General features: G+C 34.7%; 1 protein-coding gene and 1 non-coding gene across 3 annotated transcripts in view; both read left to right on the top strand.

The window, feature by feature from the left end:
* The window catches only part of LOC100184475 (slit homolog 2 protein), a 43,925-nt gene that overhangs the window by 14,396 nt on the left and 7,619 nt on the right, over window positions 1–21,910 (top strand). For both annotated transcript variants that reach the window (XM_026835408.1, XM_018813017.2), the window contains exons 4-21: window positions 7,126–7,272; window positions 7,572–7,735; window positions 9,544–9,682; window positions 9,963–10,034; window positions 11,104–11,175; window positions 11,248–11,319; window positions 11,629–11,700; window positions 13,278–13,349; window positions 13,545–13,708; window positions 16,171–16,318; window positions 16,600–16,746; window positions 17,824–17,895; window positions 18,259–18,402; window positions 18,824–19,059; window positions 19,349–19,493; window positions 19,861–20,004; window positions 21,166–21,237; window positions 21,458–21,621. In XM_026835408.1, the coding sequence (XP_026691209.1) occupies window positions 7,126–7,272; window positions 7,572–7,735; window positions 9,544–9,682; window positions 9,963–10,034; window positions 11,104–11,175; window positions 11,248–11,319; window positions 11,629–11,700; window positions 13,278–13,349; window positions 13,545–13,708; window positions 16,171–16,318; window positions 16,600–16,746; window positions 17,824–17,895; window positions 18,259–18,402; window positions 18,824–19,059; window positions 19,349–19,493; window positions 19,861–20,004; window positions 21,166–21,237; window positions 21,458–21,621 (2,246 nt within the window). The remainder of the gene's footprint in view (window positions 1–7,125; window positions 7,273–7,571; window positions 7,736–9,543; window positions 9,683–9,962; window positions 10,035–11,103; window positions 11,176–11,247; window positions 11,320–11,628; window positions 11,701–13,277; window positions 13,350–13,544; window positions 13,709–16,170; window positions 16,319–16,599; window positions 16,747–17,823; window positions 17,896–18,258; window positions 18,403–18,823; window positions 19,060–19,348; window positions 19,494–19,860; window positions 20,005–21,165; window positions 21,238–21,457; window positions 21,622–21,910) is intronic.
* On the top strand, window positions 15,752–15,811 carry mir5601 (microRNA 5601). Its single transcript, NR_048941.1, has one exon. It is a non-coding gene; the product is annotated as a microRNA 5601 (primary transcript).

The following is a 21,910-nucleotide window of genomic DNA, read 5'->3' as shown; positions in this document are numbered from 1 at the left end:
ATTTCTTTGGTAACTATACCAGTTATCTCGTTACATTGTAATATATTGGAGTAAAGGTGACGCGACTGCGGTGATAAATCGATCGTAAACGTCGTTACCATCGCAAGAAATTCATCTCCGTAAACAAAACTTAGCTGCGGCCATTAAACCAAAGTGCAGCATAAAACTTAGTTTACTGCCGGAATTTTACAACTTTATAACAATGTACCGTGCAGTGTACCGACTGTGACATTTTTAACCTTTTGTTCGATTTGTTGCTAACGTTTCTTTAACTTATATAGGCCTTGCTTTTACAGTCATGATGTAAACCTTCGCACAAATACAGCAGTAAGATACGACACACGCCCACAACACATTTAATAGCACTATAATATCACTCGTTCCCGGTTTTACTACCGGAAGACTCTTATTTAATTTCAGTGGTATACGGCCAAACTCGGAAAACATTTGAATTTTATACAACTATTTGTCTAACACGGCCAACAGTTCGAAAATTCGAATGTCCCCATTTCCCCACGCGAGTTAAAAAGAATTGCTTTTAAGAATTTTAAAGATTATTTTTGTGGTCGAATTTATACAACAGTCGGTTGAAATTCTTAATTTATTTTTGGCAGTTTTGGTTAAATTACCGTGTTTACATACCAAACATATTATATTTGATGAACCAAAAGTCTTGGATTTTATCCCAAGTTAGGTGTTGTTTTAGGTTTAAGTTTGCTTTAATTTTGGCATCGTGCAGGTCTCTAAGTTTATCCAATTTTGAGTTTATGTTTACAGTTCAGATTATCTTTCTATTCATTCCTATTGTATCAGATAGAATTATTTCATTGCTCCACTTCACATAAGTGGAGAGAAGTGTCATCGCACCGCACTCACACCAAGTCATATATTGGGTTTAATATCTACATTCGAAGTCACATTTTGTCGTCGCCTGTTTGCTTCATATTAAAATAAATGACACCTACGCATGTAACCAACGACAAGTGAAATGGTTACTTGACGCTGTTATGTATATTTTATTTAACTTTCTTGCTTTTTTTAAAAACTGCTGAGTTTCTTTAGCGGGTTTAAGGTTCGTAAACAAAACACTTTACACCTGTAACGTATATGTTATGTATATTATTATAAATGATTACGTATTGGCATTTGTAAGTTTGAGTAATTATTAGTTGGTAACTAAGTCTTAGGTCATTGGTTTGAGTATTACGCGTATAGGTCTAAAATTGCTGGGTTGGCATTTGTGTGTATACAGTTATGAGTTCTATTTTACCAAACAAAACTAAATAAATAAACTGTCTTCGAAAACAAAAATATTTACTCCCATCTTTGTTTTGTAAATTCTTTTGTTGTTTTTGTTATTTTGCCTTTAAACGCCACACAAAGACCTTCCACGCTTTGATATTGAATTGGTCTTGGTGTCTTTGTCTTCTGTATAAGCAATGCGTTAAAATAACCGAAAACTCTCACCCGCTTTTCCGTAATGTCTACGACTCTACGTAATGTTAATGGACAAATTATTATCATTTTCGCATATAAGCATACACCGTTTGTTGAAATGGCCGGGTGTTCATATATATTTTATTCAAACAATTCGATTCACTTGTCCATTAGCGGGGTACGCGTGTTGCTTCTATACTGTTGAGATGAATTAGAGCAGAGTTGAGTGGGCCTGGATAAACAGAATTGCAGAAAGTGCTGTGGGGAATCCCCGACCTAGTTACCATTTTTCTCGTGTTTGCATTTCTTTTTAGATTTCGATGTTTTAAGGATTATAATATTTGCGCTTTTTTATGGCGATCGACTTTCACTGGAAGGTGTTCAATATTTGCGGATTAAAATAAAGAATCCCTGCTCTCATTTACTTGCCAACTGATATCCATGGAAAATGTCCGTGATATTTCACGCCTCGCCGCCAAGCCTTTTAATGTTCCAGGAGTCGTGGTTAAGTTGTTTCACAAATATGCAACTTAAACGCATTCCCCTCGTTTAATATATATATAGTTTAAAATAGCAGCCTCGGCACAGCTGTATCTACACGCGCTGTTGGTTTCGCAATGCAAATTGAAATTACAGCGAATTTCCGTGTGTGTTTTAAAACCATCTAAATACAACCCCATATACGTCACTGCCTTAAAGCAAAGTTATTGCAATGTCCTAACCCACCATTAGCTATAGTGATTATCCCAATCTAGCTGGGTAGTGACACGTGTTATTTTCGATGATTATAACTTGTGCATTGCCTTTTCGCCCACTTTGTACATTTGGTGATTCAGGGCGGAAATTTAAAACCATTATGGTTCGCAAACAAGCCAGAATTGAAATCCTAAACGCTAGTTATGTTCTTCCAAACTTAGAGTTTTAGTTGTAAATTCCTTGGTAAAGGGTTGACGCAGAGATACTTTTGGGTTTATTTAAGTTATATTTCGTAGATTCGTGGTACACTCTATCGGTTAGTAAGACTAAAAACTATAAAGTACCTGAAAACTTTATTCAATACCTATTATCCGTTTCAACATTTTTCTAGGTTTTATTTATTTGTAAAAGTTAGTGTAAAATACGTTACTGTTCCTGTCACTAAAGCGACAAAATAAGGTTATGTTACGTATTGTTGATATATAAACTTCAATTTTACGGTATGTTGACGTTACATAAAAGTCGCCCAATACGCTCGCATTAGAATTCGCATTCTCTCATATCCTCATTAATTTTTCGCTACTTTTCCCGCCTTGTAAAGTTTCAAGTCGACTTGAAGCAAAACTAACAACTTGTAACCGAAGCTCTCATCACTCAATGCAAAGCAAACACCTATCCCAGTCAAGTACAGGGTTGTTTTGATTACTAACCCTCCCTTGAAACTGAACACCCCTTTAAACGTCAAATACGTGGATGCGCTTAACTTTCTAATTACACTACTTAAAAGCCGCCACTCATATGCATTGTAAGAATATTTAAACTAATTTAACAAATTGACCAAATCCTGTAGTAAACATATAGTAGGCTAAGGTAAAACATGATGAATGTTTCCATTCGGCTCATCGTCTCATTTGTTAGTAAACGAGAAAATTTTGAAGAGTTGCCGTATATCCTTATACGATTCTAAAAGAGAGTTGGTAATTTTTAATAAACGATTAGGAGTTATGAGATGTTATGTGCTAACGGTATCGGTGTATCCATCTTACTCCATATAGTACTATACAAACTTGAAACAGAGTACGTTATTCGATAATTTGTTATTTATTTAATAATTTACTTAGTCAATGCCTCCTACCAAGATACAAAGAACACAGTAAACCACAAAAAGTCGCCTTAACTCTAGAGGTATTTATTCAATACGAAAAACGCTTCTTTAAAGTCAAATCTGCTGCTCTTGTTACCATAAGCGTCATGGGGGTTAGAAGCCACGCCTTTGACTTCGCACTTTTCCTCAATAGTTTTTACGTACCATGTTTTAATCGATTGTTGTTGCTTTCCGTTCGGAGTTTTAAATATTTCGACCCAAACTATCGTATTCCAAAAAATAATTTAAAGGTTTATAACGCTTGTTCAGATTGCCTATTGCGACAACTCGCACCCCCGGTGTAAAAATAAAAATGACGTCATACGCTTTTAAGTCTGTTTTGGTAAAAAAAATACCCACATTTTTAAACAAAATTATAAATTAAGTTTTGTACTTATAAACCACATGCGAAATGTGTTTTAACAGCACTAAGTGCATAAGTTAAATCCTCTAATTTAAAGTATTTTTTGATTCTTCACTTGGAAAATTCTTTTCTTCACTAAATTACAATACAAGGCATTCTATGGAGAAAATATTTGCCAAAAATCTTACACATGGAAAACCCAAGCAGGAAGTTAAAGATATGTGGCCTAAAAATAGATTCCGTTGGTGTCTTGTTAAAGTGGTTTCGTTGTAAAGTCCCCACGCGATTAATGCATGCACGCTAATGTTTTATTTGTAGATCCTTAACCTCTATTATAGCTCTGTCTCCCTAAAAGCGAAATCGCCTTAACCTAAGAGTCGGTGCGTGGGTTTGTATGACGTACATAAACCGCTTCCGTCAATGCGACACCCTATGTTTATGGAACCCCTAACCGACCCTTGAAACTTCACCCCTCAATTGCGACCGGGGGGCGCTTGACAACCCCTTTTCATTGGGGCCAAATAACCGCTCACTCCCTGATAGATTGCCACGATTTTAAGGACCTCCGGTTCCGCTAAATACCCAACTATGTCGTCATACGTTGGGAACAATCGACCCTTGTGTTGTCATAATTTACTTTGTTTAGTTTGTTTGTGTCGAGTTCGAATGCTTCAGATAATTAAATTTGGCGGGAATTTTCAAAGAGCTATTTAATAAAATAATAATTTGGTCTTCCACGAAATTTTACGCCCTTTCGCGTGTATTGGACCTTTAGTATTGGGTTGCCTGTACGCGGTGTATCATTTAATCTGTATTACAAGTTATACCAGGTCAAACAAAATATAAAACCTCGTACGTACTTACATAAAATTTTACTTAAATTACATTTGCTATGTAAGTGAATGCCATAAACTTGTTGTTTTGAAAAGTCATGATTTATTAGCGTTTTAACTTGTTTAATAGCTCAACAGTGGTAATTCATAGCCGGCAAACAAACCAAAAGATTCATTTACAATTCAAAATCAAATATTTACCTAGTTTAAATTAATTGAATACCTGCGGTCGTATATCAACTGGCTCTTATAACTTTATAAAATATTTTATTAAAATTATTTTGTTGTTGCCTAAGCATTCAAAGGTTGTTTTTAAATAAACACATGTCTTGATACTGATGCATTGCATGGCAAACAATTTGTACATTATTAATTTTTAAATTAAATATATAATACAGCACAACATAATTTTCCGTTTATGTAATTAATAAAATTTCGCAGCAATAAAATTGCCGCATACTTGCGAATTTACTCACGCTGAAGTGTTTACAATCGTTTGACGCGTTTTTACATTTTTTAAAAGTGAAATTGAACGATCATCATTTTTACGGTCTTAGGTTTGAGAAGTTTATTTTATAACGTGCGAACAGATCCGATCAATCTTGGAACGAATTGTTTGCGTTTTCCCGGCCGTGTCAATGCTGTAGATGTAGTGTTATGGATGACACCTCTCGCACGCTATGCTTACTTATATTAGTTGTGTATTATAAACCAGTGGTATCTGTTGTTGATGCAGACCATGGTAGTGATAACATCAGCATACCACCCACAGTATTTAGCCAACTTATCAGCACAACTGCTTTTCTCCAGCTACTCTACTGTTGCCAAAACACGTTCCTGTTTGCAATCTGCCGAGTAATTAAACTTACCTACCCCTTTTACACTTAGGGAAGAGTTCAAGCTATATCTCATATCTATGGTTGCCATAATGTGATATCTATGATGTTGTGATTTAACGCCGCTGTGTTTCCATTTGCGAGAACCTGCGTGACGTAACATTCCTTGGTAACAATGCCTCAATTCATGAGCGCACAATATTGATTCACAGCGGACAATTATCCCGCACAGTTTAAATTGCGCGCGCCAAAACGAGTCATTAGCTTCGTTTTAATCCCAAAATATTATTGAAACCGTTGCAATTATTGCAGATTTAATTTAGTCTCGTGCTATAATATATAATAACTGTGACATCACAGTACTTATTATTGCAAACAATTCACTTTATTACGGAATCTCCACACGATGACGTCATTACACGTCACACGAAAGTTAGCTCTAGAAAATAGGTCTTGAAAATCTTACGTATGGTGTGATATCATCTTAAGCAAATACTGCTATCGGAGGTCTTTCAATTGTTGTGTTCCGATTAAAAGATCAATTTCCGCCTGCGCAGTCTGGACATCTCGATAATAGCGGCGTATTACCACCGACACTTGTGCTTTACCGCCTTTTGGCGCCGTAGCCGCTCAAAATTAGCCGTTTTTAGCCTTGCTTTGCTTGTTTATAGCTTTTCTGTAGCATTAATATTCTTGCTATTGGTAAAAACATGAGGGTCGTGACGTATCCGGACGCTAACTATGCCCAGTGTACAGCAGTATAATGGATAAGGTTACACTGACCGGTCAAACTGGCCGGCCATTTCGAATAGGAATTGACTTGTCTGAATGGCTGAGGTTTCACCAAATATGGATCAAATATTTTAAATTTCTAAGAATAAAGCGTTTTAGTCCAGGAAACTTGAACTGTGTGTCTTTAATTGGTGGAAACCACTTTAAATGCGGTGTTTATTTAAAGCATCAGACGAAGCTTGAAATAGCTAAGTACGTGTTAACTACTTTGTGTACAAAGGCTACAGCTGTTTTGAATTTAGAGCTGCTCGGATCGAAACGTCCGCACTTTTCAGTTTGTTTTAACCTGTCAAAGCGTTTAAATGTTAAAATGAACACAAATAAACAAATAATTTGTATATATAGTAGGTTAGGGTAAGATGGTTGATGTTTCATTCTCTTTTATCGTTCCATTTGGTAATAAACAAAGAATATTTACAGTTTTATATAACCTCACGACTCGTTATTGAAGTATATGAATTTATGTGCTAACGGCATCTTATACCCTACAGTACTGTATGAGATGTTTTTTTAATTTTATAATTCTTCATAACTTTGGGAATTCGTGCAGTAAATTTGTTTCTCGCTCAATTTTGAAACTTATATCGTCTGAACCAATAGCGCTTTATTGGTTTTGTTTTGTAAACTCTAAATGTTTAGTTTCGAACTATTTGCTGTGATTTCGTTTCGAGCACATGATACGTCATCACAGTAGCTTTAGGACCTTGCTGTAATCCGATCTAGCAACCTCCGGTAATGAAGAGATAGCACGCATGAAGTACATCAGGCCTACTGTTCAAACACTAGTCCGAATCGTTAACCACTTAAGATCTAATGACATCTTTCTTAATTATTCCGCGCACTTGACATCGGTGACGTAATGATAAATAAGCATCAAGATTGCGTAGAACGATTGCGAAACAGAATGATTCTGTATAAACGAAATGTGGTATATAGTCCCGAAACACTTAACCATTTACGTTTCCACCCAGCGGATAAACATAAAAGTTTTATATCTTATGGTAAACTGTTTCTTTGTTCCAGACAACTCGACCAGAATATGATCAACTGCATCCAAGACCAAACGTTTCGACCACTTCGTAGTCTGGAGGTTCTAACATTAAATAACAACAACTTATCACACGTGTCACCGTTGGTGCTTCGAGGAAAGATGCCTCATTTGCGAACTCTGTAAGTTACTGTATATTGTTCGTATTATTTTTGCGAACTCTGTAAGTTACTGTATATTGTTCGTAGTTACTGTATATTGTTCGTATTGGCGTATATAGGTTTTTGTGCAAGACACCTAACCAACATTACTCCAACCCAGCGGTCCCTTATGGTTGTAAAAATTTTCGGCCAAAAATGTAAGAGGTTCATACTCAAAATGCAATTCTGTACAAATAAATATTTTTACGAAAAAAAAAATCGTTTATAAATACAAGTTTTATTCAATTTTGTTTTATTTTAATTTTTATAATTTATTTTAGCCGACTCCACACTAATCCAATCAGATGCAATTGCCACATGGCCTGGCTCGCTGATTGGCTGTCCGATCGTCCAACAATGGCCGTATTCACCCAATGCGCTGAACCAATCAGCTTAAGAGGTTTGAACCTTGCCTCAGCTGATAGAAGCGAATTCCTTTGCAACGGTAAGTTTCTTGAGCAGTTCTTTACACTGGGAATGGGATACTAACCAGTTCTCCCTGGGATTTAGTAGGCTTACTATGTTGCCTAAAATGGGTGCGGTTAGCACATCTCTTATTTCCTAATAAATGTTTTTAGCAAGTTACAATTAACGCTATTTTATAAAGTCGCGAGGATACGGTTAAAAAAATCTGTAAATATTCTTGTTGACTAGCAAATGAGGACTGAAAGCACGGTTCAACTTGCCTCAACATTAGACTTGTAAATTTTTTTAAAAAGCATTAAAAATATTTAAACCCAACATTTTAGTTTACACTAACGGGATAATAATAAACGGACTTTCGGAAGTAGCAAATATCTACCCATAGGAACACACCTATCATTTTGAACAGCCATATGCCATCGCCAAACCAGGTGTTTTGTAACCCCTAAAACGCTTGATTGAATAGCATAGTTATCTTATGCAGTCGAATGTGCCGTGTGTGGCGTATTTACCCTTCAGTAATCTCCAATCATTCACCATCTCTACTCAACCTGTTTTAAAGCGTATCCTATTTATAATAAAATCTTTCACACCCCCTACTGGGACGGTAACCCGTAATCCCAACCCCTTCATTTTCGTCATAATGTGGACTCTCTCCTCATATTGTATTGAACTTGAAGATTTCCGAAGGATTATCTTCGAATTCTAGAAACCGACCACACAGCGAATTGAGGTTTTAACGAATGCCGTTAAAAAATGTTAGCATATTTCAGGCTTTGAGCCAAATCTTTGACGTGTTTATTCCAAAGCAAACATATTTAAATACGAGTTAGGAAACCAGAATACTGTGTTTTGTTTTCAGAAATATGCGGTTTCCATAAATAATAAGTGTTAGGCTAAAGAGTTGATCTTACACACGAAACCACACTATAATCGTAAAGACGCAATTGCATCTCCTTTGCACTTCCGACTATAAAAAAGCACTACCAGTATAACCAAACTTTAAAAAAGGTAAAAAAACGACACTGGCTACAACATGGCATATACAGACATAAAAAATTGCAGAAGAGACGCGTAGATTTTTAAACGGTTGCGTAATCAAAATCACATATTTCTGGGTATATTTAAATCCGTAATGTTTTAAATGATAAAATAAATACAAAAAAACATACGCTTTCAAATGTTATAAATAGGGCATTCGTTTTAACACATGCTAAATAGACATACAGACCTAAGACGTTAAATGACCAACGGAGCCGCTAATGGAAATATTAAGTCCAAGTTTGTCCGAAACGTCACACGGTAATCACGTTTTACATTAAAAAGCACCGCACCCACTTTCGTGGCGAATTTTAATCGGGACCATTCCCTTTTTACAAACATATCGCCCCCCCCGTAAAGATTTTATTCTATTTTTATTTGGCGGGAATTTATCATTTAAAAAAAATAACATTTGAATTTGTACAGCAATATTTTTGAGCATTATTTCGCGAGATAAAGTATCATATACATACACTTGGTATACATATATATATATATCCTAAAGATTTTATTCTATTTTTATTTGGCGGGAATTTATCATTTAAAAAAATAACATTTGAATTTGTACAGCAATATTTTTGAGCATTATTTCGCGAGATAAAGTATCATATACATACACTTGGTATACATATATACATATCCTTTACACTTTGACGTAAAATAAATTGTAGCATGAAGGCTAGAGACGACGCAATCTAAACAATTCACGACATTACACACAGTACTTAGTTTTACGTAATTTAAACTATATTGCCCACAACAAAATCGTTAAATTATTTTTTTTTTCAGAAATCACAGCACAACGCGCACCAACTTGCGAAATATCGTCTTGTCCCTCAGCCTGTATTTGCAGCAATGGTATTGCAGATTGCAGGGATCGTGGACTTACTGCGCTACCAGCTTCTTTCCCATTAGATACAACTGAATTGTAAGTGTGTGAAAAATCATGTATAATATCTAATCTGGGCAATAAAAGACTATTGATAGTGTAATGTATATTGTATAGGTCCTATGCATACACACTGTTTAGGCAATACTTTTTCCTACTTATAATAGCCGAATATCAAACGCACTGTTAAGCCTTTGTTGAGTTTTTATGCACCAAAAAGATTAGCCTTACTAAAAGTTATAGCTCAAAGTCAAATTATTGTGTATTAATATATAACCTAAGAACATACCAATATATAACAACACTGTGTTCATGGCAGGCGATTGGAGCAAAATCGAATCCAACTCATCCCAAGTTTTGCATTCGCTTCATACCCACAACTACGCAGAATGTAAGATATCTTTTACAATCACTATGTTTAATTAAATTCTATATCTGTGAAGACCTTGGTTTTATCCCCAATTGGCCACCTTTCCACCATTTTTAAAATTTTAAAAATTAACTAGTGTGAAATCGAAAAAATTAGTTAGTAGTCCTAGCATTTGTTTTACTCACATAAACTTCATTTTAAAGTAAATTGAGTGATTTAAACATATAACTAATTAAACAAAATGTCTACAATAATAAATAAAAACTGTCTGAAATTATTTTAAAATCTTTCCCGGTTTAAATGTTTGGTTGATTACATCATACATGATGTTGATTTATTTAAATGCATCAGGTCATGTTTCCCTAAATAAAACACAATAAAACACGCGGTCACTTTAACTGCTTGTGGTTTGCTTTAATCTAATTTACTCCATGTTTTGCAACTTTAAACAAGGTCTAGTATTCCCTGGTGTATTATCCGGATATTAGATGCTTAACTTTAATATTTAGAGGCAAAGGATAGAAACTTCTTGTCCTACAGGTTGAGATAATTGAGTTTTCGTAAGTTTTTGCGCAGTTTTGCTGCCAAATTGGATAAACATGCGCAATCTTTCAGCTTAACTTCACAATTAAAGGACTCTATATGTGTAAACCCACTATAGGTCCTGTGAGGTCACAGAGACGTGTTTATTACCCGACTAATTAACCAACGAATCATGTTGGTTCGCATTAGACCTATGTAATCCCTTGAGCATTTTGACTTAAGCTGCCTGGGGATTATTTTTAACTGGATCAAAACCAGAGTCTGAACTTGAGACATCAAAGTAACAAATACCAGAAGCTGTTCTTGTTGTAACGTATCCCTATGTGTATAAACTTGCTGAATGTGTGGGGTTTTTAAAAGGATCATTATAGTATACAAACTGTAAATTGCCCATATAATTTTAAATAAACCTAAATCACTTAGATTTATCCCGGGAGTTATTATATAAACATTCTACTATTCTTGTTTTGGTCAAAGTTGTAGCATATATAACTTATACACTGTATTATAATAGTGATACTCATATTAAGTTTGTTTTTATACTCAGTGATATCAGCAATAATGAGATTCGAGAAATTGAAAGAGACGCTTTTGATGGCCTTACACAACTCACATCACTGTAAGTATTGTATTTCTATTATCTCGTATATGTCTTATACGTATTCTGTTTAATACAAAACATCTATTTCAGGGTTATTTACGGGAATCGAATTTCATCACTTCCTGCTGGAATATTCAGAGATCTACGGAACTTACAAATGCTGTAAGTTGCTTGCTAAACAACAGAAATCATTATATAAGTTAGCACTGATCAAGTCTTGTTGCATAGAAGATGACATTTGGTTTTAATTATTGCCATGTAAAATGGTCCAATTTTTTTGTATGAGTTTTTAGAAACAAACAATTGATATAATTTGTGATAACTTTAATCGAGTACAAGGTGTATAAAATAGTGTTACAACGACTGTTGTTGCTTTGCCACCCATGTTACAACGACTGTTGTTGCTTTGCCATTATCGCAAATGTTGAATTCATTTTTGCCAAGAAATTGACTCGTCTTATTTTATTACAGGTTGCTTAATGCGAATAAATTAACATGCCTAAGAAGAGATGTCTTCAACGGCCTACGCTCTCTCACATTGCTGTGAGTGTTAATTTAATTATATTAAGTGAATATCAAAGCACTGTGTTTAATAATGGTGTGATAAATTTAGTTCAGTAGGTTGGGCAATGTTGTGTGTGACATGGTGATCCTTTTATGGTGAAATTTACCGTGACTTTCACACATCAGAAGCGTAAAAAGTTCATTAGTCATTCTTTCTAACACTCTAATTCACATTTTTGTGGTTTAATTTAGAAATTGATACATTTGACTACTGTTATATAACTTTAACTTACATATTAGTAAAATATATCATAACGGGTAGCCATTTTACATATTTTGTATTATTACTTTGTTCTCATTTTTAAAAATAAATTGCGTAATATTGATCGTAGCCATTTAAGACTACTGTTTAAAAACTGCATCAGTTTTTGGCGAAAAAAAAAAAAAAATTAGGAAAACTTTTAGTCAAAAATGTTTTTTTGGCATTCTATAATCTTTGTTGTGTTTGCAATGTTTGCATTTAATCTATCAAGCAAACGGTTATTATTCTTCGTTTAGCCGCTTCTTTTAAATATTTCCTTATCTAAACAATTTATCACTTTGCAACATGAAAACAAGGCCTCAGATAGCCTCCATGAAAAATCGATTTCACGTCAAATTTTATCTTTTTCTTACTTTAAAATCTTAGAAGCAATAATTTTTAAGTTAATGCAAAGCTTCTGCTGTAAGTACATAACCACAGCACACACTTAGATTACACATCGTCATTTTAATCTCGTTATTTGCCATCCTATGTTTGCTGCCACAAACCAGTTCCAATCTAGCTTCCTACCAGTTAAAACAAGATAATCATTTACTTAACCGCTTAAAACCGGATGAAACTAGTTTGGATTGTTTATCCAACAACAATAAACCAATTGTGACCCTGCGTTACCCAACACCCATCTCCTGACCCCTTTAACCCACCCATACCCCTACATATCGTATCTCACTGTTTCTTTAGCCAAGTCACCCTAGGTCACCCTGGGCCCTTGACCATCACTAAAACCCCAGTCTAGAACCCGATACCCATAGGTCAAAAGTTCAATTAATCAAATCAAAAAAACTAATTGCTCCCACATCAAGCTAAAGTAAAAAACCCAAGCTCAATGTTTGCTTTCAACAAGAATGTACCAAGTGCCCCATGTCACCTATAGGGTCAACTTTGTTCAGTTTGTTTGTTGTTTGTTTAAGTGTAACTTGATACAAATGCAGTGGACAGAGCTCTGTTCTTATCTCTTAGTTGTTTGCTTTACAATCTACCAAGTAATTGAATACAAAGTAGCTGCTTAAGTAAAGATTATGCAGATTAATTCTGTATGTACGATTTACTGCATTTCACAACATTTTTACTATCTGATTTTTTATATACACCTAAGGTATGTTAACACAATTCAAGCTACAAATGACATACGAATTGTTCATTTTTGTAAAAGTTAAAAAAATTTCCCTTTACGACATAAAAGTAAAACCTTTTTTAAATACCTCTTGACATTTATTTGCGTACTGACGTTTGACATTCCATACATTGATGAAACACAGATGAATAACTATATTTTAATACTATTTCTATGCAGGTCATTATACGACAACAAACTACAATCAATATCAAGAGGAACTTTCTCCAACCTGAAATCCATAGAAACAATGTAAGTTTCATGCTTTCACTTATATTTATAATTGTTTCTAACCTTAACTTTTGCCCCAAACACCATGAACCTGAAAATTTTAAATGCATTACTTTTCCAATGTTAAGTGTCTTGCCCAAGGACACACACAACCACTGAGCTACGGTACTGACCATGCTTTTAGATAACTCAAACCCTTGCTCTTATGTATTCCAGGCACCTTGCACAAAATCCGTTTATATGTGATTGCCACTTGCGTTGGTTGGTTAGTTATGTGAAGAAATATAAAGTAGAAACATCTGGTGCACGATGTGCTGGCCCTCGTAGGATGGCAAACAAAAGAATATCAGTGGCAAAGACAAGAAGAATGAGATGTACTGGTGAGTTGAATAAAGAAATGTTATTTACAATTACTAAGCTGCAACATTGGCTAAAAGCTGGGAAATTTTGATGCTTTCAAAAATTTAATGTTGACGATGTACAGTATATTGAGACGCAAAAGTTTCTAGTGCTGTGTTGATACACTTTGGATTTCTAATTGTGTGTAGGACCCATTTTGCTTATAATTTTGTTCCGAAACATCATGAAATTTAATATTAAAAATTAACAATAAAAGTTCAGTATTAGCACTTTTAAAACAGACGTTGTTTTGAGCAATGACACTTAAAGTATTTGACGCTCTTGTTTAAAGTCGCTGACCACTTCCTTTTTAACACCATGTAAGTTGTAACTGATGCCTCTTGTTTTGACATTAAGGTTTAAACTGAGTCAGCGTCTTAAAAACAAGATAATCTGTTTGTTAGCCACGATCAAACCAGTCAATCACTTGCGGAAGTCTATGTTAAGATTATTGTCAAACAAATTGTGAGCCATCAATCTTGTAAATTACACACCCTCTTCAAAGCATATGTTTGTTTAAACAGAAATTGAATTTACAAAATCTAAAGTTCCAAACAATAATGTAAAAACTTAACATAAAAATTCTTTTTTTATATTTTTAGTCTTTGTTTTAATTCCTCGCTTAACTCACATTAAGTTTAAATATATATTTACTTGATTTCAAACTTTTTTTAATTTTACACCAGTGGTTACGAATATTAGAAATTTGAACCAAAAGCAGTAATAATATCTCTGAATAAATATTTTAGTTTAAATCTTCCCACACACGAGCAGGTGTGCCCTGCCACCGCGCACTTTGTCATTTCTATGTTTGCATGCGGTTTGTATGTCGGGGTGGCATGACCCACAATCTCCCGGTTTCCTTTACACAGTCCCCCATATGGGTGCACACGTGAAACTTGTCACTCTAGGTCAAAGTTCATACATTTAATACACGTTATAACCGCACAACGCAAGCCTGCCACCTAAACTCACACTACATGGCTAATTATACCCAAAACAGATTTCAAGCTCAGACAGTTTAAAACACAGACACACCGGATTTTTGAGACAAGTTTTGTCAACTGTGGTTGGGTTTAGGAATTCTTTACATCTAAGATTATGATGTCACAGTGGGTCATGTGAACTCATAAGTGTTTTTACATTCTCATTGTCTTAAAATCCCAGTTTCAAGTCAATCATATATAGCTTACTTGTCAATCTGCTTTAACCTATGCACTCATGCCATTTGATTTTTATGTAAAAACCATTCAAAAAAAGGGGAATAAACATTTAAACATAAAACTTTCTCTGGCAAATTTACTTAGATTACAATTTTAATATTTTAAATAAGATTCTCATATACAAACCATTCAGTTAAAAATGTATCACTAAAAATTGTAGTTCGAGTTTCTGTTACAATTTTCTCCTTTGTTCATTATTACATCATAGTTAAAATAATTATTGCTTTAGACGTACAGTTCATGCCTCTGTGTACAAACATTTATTCTCAAGTTGAAAGTGCGTGTAATTTATGACATTTCTGTTTAACCTATGTCCCATCCATCATAAGAAAGCTTGTTTGTTTGCTGAACTGACGTATCCATGTTTATAAAAGAGGTTACTTTACATGATACCTCTTGTTATGACACATTACTTGTTCTTATTTAATCTCTGGTAATTGCAGCTTGTTTGTTTTGTTACAAAGTTGCGTTACATCAATTTTCACTAGACTAAATAAAAACATGTTTCCTTAGACTTCTATCCTTTAATCTGTTTGGCTCGCTGTTTCAACTTTAAAATTATAACATGGGTGTCTTTTATACACCGGGCACACATGATGTATTCATACACCTCATACTCACCATCAAGTTATAACATGGGTCTCTTTTTATAGAAACTTAATAATACTAATTTACCTAACAGAGTACCCCCTTAGTACCTCATACCCACTGTCGAGTTATGTAACAACAATCATTTCCAATAAAATATAAAACAAACCATTACTTTAAAACCAGGAAGGATCAACAATATGTTACTTGGCCATGTGCTTCTGTCTAACCATGTTGTCCTGGTATGTGGGCATGGTTATTTAGAGCATAAGACCACGTCTCCTTGACGACGACCTTCCTTGCTGTGATGTCATAATGAACGTTTGAAATAATTTGTGTCTAAGTTTCAAAAAAGTTAAATAAAATAAAACATGTCCTTAATTATATAACTTGACATTGAGCATGAGGTCTAGGAACACACTGTTTCTGTCTGCCTGTCTGGCGTATAAAAAGACACCTCTATGACTTGACAGTAAATGCATATATACACCATATCTGACTGGTATATAAGGTTATAACTCCACAGTGAGCATATTGACCATTATATACCAATTAATAGAGGTTTGATAAAACTTAGTTACCAACTGTACTACTAGATTCCATATTCTTATAGTATTCTTATTCCCACTCAGATTCAAGCAGCTTAACTGGCCCAGCAGCAGAGTGTATACCTGAAGCAGAGTGTCCAAGTCAATGCAGATGTGAAGGTTCAGTTGTAGATTGTTCAAGACAAGGCCTCGTTACAATACCTGATAATATTCCACCTTATGCATCGGAATTGTAAGTCTAATCAAAACTTGTTTCTATAACACAGTCTGTATGTGTCCCATTACACTGCAGTTGAATAAAAAATAGAGTAGAAAAGCCATTACATACTAATAGTTTCTGGTAAACCATTAAATTACCAATAAACCTAATAGAACTATTCTGTATTTTAAATACAGGTGTTGTTTTATTTGTTAAATAGTAAAACTTAAAAATAAAAATTGCAAAAATGCTTTTTAAACTTAAAGCAACTTTAATAATACATGGTTTTAAAAAATAATATTTTAAACTTTCAGGATCTTGAGTCACAACAGAATAGAAATGATCACAAGTGTTGGTTACTTTAAAAAGTTGCGAAACTTAAAGAAAATTGATCTTTCCAACAATCAGCTCGCTGCAATCGAAGACGGTTCGTTCTCAGGAGCTGAAAGTGTTCTGGAACTGTAAGTTTATGATGTAATAATACCTATTATGATGATTTATTGATTGTAAATATGTTATGCCTGGTAGCGACAACTGCAAAATTATTTAGCAGTTTATATATTTAGTCCCGTCTCTTGATATAAAATATTAAATTTGTAATTTAGGTATATAAAACTGCATATATATATAACCAAAAATATAGCAAGCACACTTGGGTTTAAAAAAAAATAAACAAAATAGGTTGTGTTTGAAATATTACAGTTGGCAGTTGGGACCACCTGGTTCAGTATCATTGTCATAAAATATCCCACGAACTCGCATTCTGGTCTCAAATCACAGATTAAAAGTTAATGACATGAAATTTTACCTCGCGTTACTGACCGTGGCATTCTAATGTATCAAGATGAAATATGTGATTGTACAACGCGACAATATATATGATATCTGTGTGCTACGCTCTATTGCCACGACAGTTCACGGTAAATTTTTCACCCCATGTGTCTCGTTGAGAAAAACTTTAATTCTTTTGACGTGAGTCGTTCATAGCTTCGCGGGTCATTAGTTTTTCACTTCCGTTCTTGTCTGCAATAGAAATCCCATTAAAGGCATGAAACTGTGTGAAAATGTTGCAAGCTAACGTCACAGACAGCATGAAATTCAAGCTGGGAAAAATTCTGTCAGTCTATCACACAATAGGTCAAGTGGTTAGGCCACAACCTGTTTGCACAACACACCCCTATACCTTTACTTCACATCAATCACAACTTGGTAAACCTTATTATGACCTCACACACACCATTGTTAAGTCACACACGCCAACCACTAACCAATTAAAACTGGGTCACACACTTTACCACCTACGCTGACAATTACAACTAATACAATGACGGCGCTTAAAACGTTTCAATTAATATAAACTTATTTTTTAATTATTAATCGACTGATAAATTTAAAAATAATTGGTAATAATATTAAGTTTATATTATAAAATAATAAAAACTATATTTTATACTATGTTGAGCACTTAGTAGCATATTTAAGCTACTGTAAAATAAATGTATTATTATTTCTGTTCATATTTGATTATTTATCTACAGTTGGTTGAATGACAACGTGTTATCTGATCTAAGAGGATCCATGTTTAGTGGATTACATAACCTAAGAACTCTGTAAGTTTATATTTGTTTATGTGACTGTCATGTTTTGGTGGCACACCCCCTTAAAAGCCATATACTGCCCTACCCAATTATATTGGTGGGGTCACAAATAATCAGCACAACATTCTAAAAGCATTTTTGTGGATGTATATGTCTTTGGGCAAGATACTTCACAGTAATAGCTCAAACCAAGTGGACCTTTATAATTTTTTTTAAATTGACAGCCATAAATTAAAAATGAGAACTATCATCCACAAAGTTACATACGTGGTGACTCGTAAGCGTGCATGAGGTGTATAAAACAAAACACTTGTGTTATAATATCTGTCATTGCCCCCAAATCAAGGATAAATAAGTTACATTTATTCATTCTAGTTTGATTCGCAACAACCATCTTTCTTGTATTGGAAACCACACATTCGCTGGTTTATCCACTGTACGCCATCTTGCCCTCTACTCCAATCAAATCACTACGATTCTCAGTGGAGCATTCAGCACTATGACATCACTAAGCACATTGTGAGTAACATATGTTTATAATTTAAATCTTGATTTAAAATAAAAACAGTTTTTTTTAAATAAAATCAAAATTATTTGAAATATAGTTTCAAAATAAATGCCCGTTTTTTTTCTGAAATGCTTTCAGAGAGCTTGAAAGTAAAAGGTAAGTAAATGTATATTTAAACTGTTGTACAGCTTGACAGTGGGCATGAGGTATGCAGGTATATTAAGAATTACATTGGGTGTGTACGTACCATATTTGTACAAGCCTTAGTTCAATGCTTAAATGTTATGCATGAATACTTAGTTAATTCAGCTTTGTAAAAACATACTTCTTTTTAAAACTTCCAACCTTTGGCTTTATTTTTGTCATTTTGTATGTATGTTTAAACGAACTACATTTTTACATGACTAACCCAACATTTTCTTTACCTCATAGAAATCTTCTATCAAACCCACTTGACTGCAATTGCCACCTTTCGTGGTTGTCCACTTGGTTGCGCCAGAGCCACGTAGCTTCGGGGAATCCCCGGTGTGCAGAACCTCGTTTCTTGAGGGAGTTCCCCGTAGCTGATATCAACCCTCGTGATTTCCGATGTAGCACGGATCATGAGGCGCGAGCTGCACCTACTTGCTTGCCTGTGCAGAAGTGCCCAGAGCAATGCACATGTGAAGGTAAGGTCACTGATATATATATAAGATTTATTTATCTTTAGTGTTTATTTTGTACACATTAAATTTAGTATATATTTAGTATAACACAAAAATGGTCCTAACATAAACATTTAGAGCCATGAGCCAAATTCTATCCCAAATCTCTCAATTCTTATTGGTCACGGGCATGGCGTGTCATGCTGCAGGAGGCCATATAGCTTAGAAACCAATGTAGACATTACATTAATCCCTTGGCAGCAGTATTACTACACCTTTCAGACAGTTAAATTAATCTCTCCCCTCCACCCAGGTACCATAGTCCGATGCGCAAATGCTGGTTTAACATCGGTGCCTGTTGATGATATACCACATGATGTTACTGAGTTGTATCTGGAGATGAATGATATTCGTGAAATACCAGTGGCTATCAAGAAGTTTATATACCTCACTACTTTGTAAGTTTCTATGATGTAACATGTAGTATATGATATAGCTCTTAAATTTGTCCTGGTTTATAGGGTGTAGGGTTATATGATGTAGGCTATATACTTTATTTAATACTTTGTAAGTAATAGTAACAAATAACAGTCAATATGATGCACTAAAGGATAAAATGTTCACATGTTAGGTAAAATGTCATTACATTATCTCAGAGGTCAGCTTCCATGACATGCCAGGCTGTAGGACTTGCATATACAATGTTGTGGCAATAGGAAACTCTTGCCTAAATCTCAGGACCCATAGCATGCAACTGTAGGGTTTGTCCACATAGAATACAAACTTTGAATTTTCTTTCCATTCACATCTCCCACTTGTATACAGAGACCTCAGCAACAACGAGTTAGCGAGTGTCAGTGACTGGATGTTTTCCAACCTAACCCGGTTGTCCACGTTGTTACTCGCATACAACAGACTACGATGCATTCCTCCTAAAGCATTTGCTGGACTACGATCACTACGTATACTGTAAGTCGTGTTGATTAATGTTTGGAATTGTTATATCCCAGTAAGTTACATACGTAGTAACTTGTAAGCTGGAGTATGAAACAGATTGAGTGCATGAAACACCGTATTATAACAACTGTCGTTACCTCGCTACACTAAGAGTATTACTCATAAGTTGTTAGTGGTAAGCAACAATGAGGGTTGTCTATATGTTTTTTTATGGGTTGTTTAAATCAAGCACAGTGGGTAAGGTATTTGTTGTTTTATAAATGTTTGCATACACACACCCCAAACTCAGGACACTAGGTATATGAAACAGAACACTGTGTTATGCTGACTGTCGTTTTCGGGTCGCACGACGGTAAAGAAAGTTACATTCGGTCTTTTTTTATGCTTAGGAAAATATGTTCCTGAATAACTCATATTATTTTATCATCTCTTTCACCCTTTTATGAATCCTACTCTCTCCCCATTTAAAATACCCCACACTGAGTGTGGTTTAACCTCACCCAGAGTAAACCAAACATACAACCACAAGACCACAACGTTCATTACATAGTTCTGCTTTTTAATGCATTATATAAACAATCTAATTTTAAACACTATTTATTTGACTTCCTTTGTTGGTACTTGAACGGTGACCCCTTTGTACTTCATGCTTTAGTTTATTAGGGAGCACTGTAGGATATTGTTTTGATTTGCTTGTGTGAAGAATAAAGTTTTTCGTAGCGACTTTTTCGAAAATATTTTTACCTCATGTTTATGTTTAGTACTTCACCTCAAGTGTGACAAAGTATTTCAAATACGCAGTTAATCAGCTGCAGCTGTGTTGATCCCAAGTTTTCGAATGAGTTAACAATGCGTAAACATTGGGATGTTTTTAGCTAAATCTATCTTAATTAAATACAATATATTATTGTATCAACCAAGCAGTGTTACCACAGGCACCAAACCTTGGGTGGCAGGGAGGACAGGTCAACCCAGTTTGTATGCACTGCATTAATTTGTAAATTAAAACCAATGATATAAAAATTGTTTCTCAAAATTGTGTATCCAACTATTCTTGCCCCCCTACATTTTTTGTGACTTTGTTTAAACACTACTTCTATTTTGCAAACATAGTATGGTTTGGGTTTTGTTTACATATTGTATTTCATGTTTTTTAAACAAATCTTTCCACAGTTCACTTCATAGCAACGAACTTTCAAGTTTACCTGAAGGAGCTTTTAATGATTTGACTTCGTTGTCGCATGTGTAAGTCATGTTTAACTTGTGTGTGGTTTTCATATAAACAGTTAATCATACAATAGAAGTAGAACTGTATTCTACTATTAGCAAGACAAGCCTGAGTTGGGCTTTAACCTTTAAACTTAACTTAAAAGCAGTAAAAATTTATAAAGTATATTCTGTGTACAGAATAAATACAAAGGGCAGTGAATTAATTTTTTCTTACCAAAGTATATTTTATGCACAGTGGATTCGGGGCCAACCCTTGGTACTGTGACTGCAACCTACGTTGGTTTAGTCAGTGGGTGAAATCTGACTTCTTTGAGGCTGGAATTGCTAGATGTTCTGCTCCACCAAGAATGGCGGGTCGTCTTTTGCTCTCGTCATCACTGGAAACATTCGTGTGTCGAGGTAAAAGCATGTTGTGTGTGTTGGTGGTGTGTTGGGTGCATGACATTAATCCACGCATGAAATACTTTATTTTCTCCATATGAGTAAAAACCCAAACACTCAGTAATAGAAAATTAGTAAAGGGGCAAAAAGTTATTGCAGTTTTAAACTATTACACATGCTTAAATGGAGTTACATGTTTAATTCAATCCCTTTATGTGGGTTGTTCAGTTGTAACATGGGAGTCTTTTTATACACCTGACACACGTTGTGTATTCATCCGCCCGATTCTTACTATCAAGTTATAACA

Source organism: Ciona intestinalis, chromosome 8 (assembly GCF_000224145.3).
Source record: "Ciona intestinalis chromosome 8, KH, whole genome shotgun sequence".
Taxonomy (NCBI): domain Eukaryota; kingdom Metazoa; phylum Chordata; class Ascidiacea; order Phlebobranchia; family Cionidae; genus Ciona; species Ciona intestinalis.
This window is presented reverse-complemented; position numbering and strand designations above follow the sequence as displayed.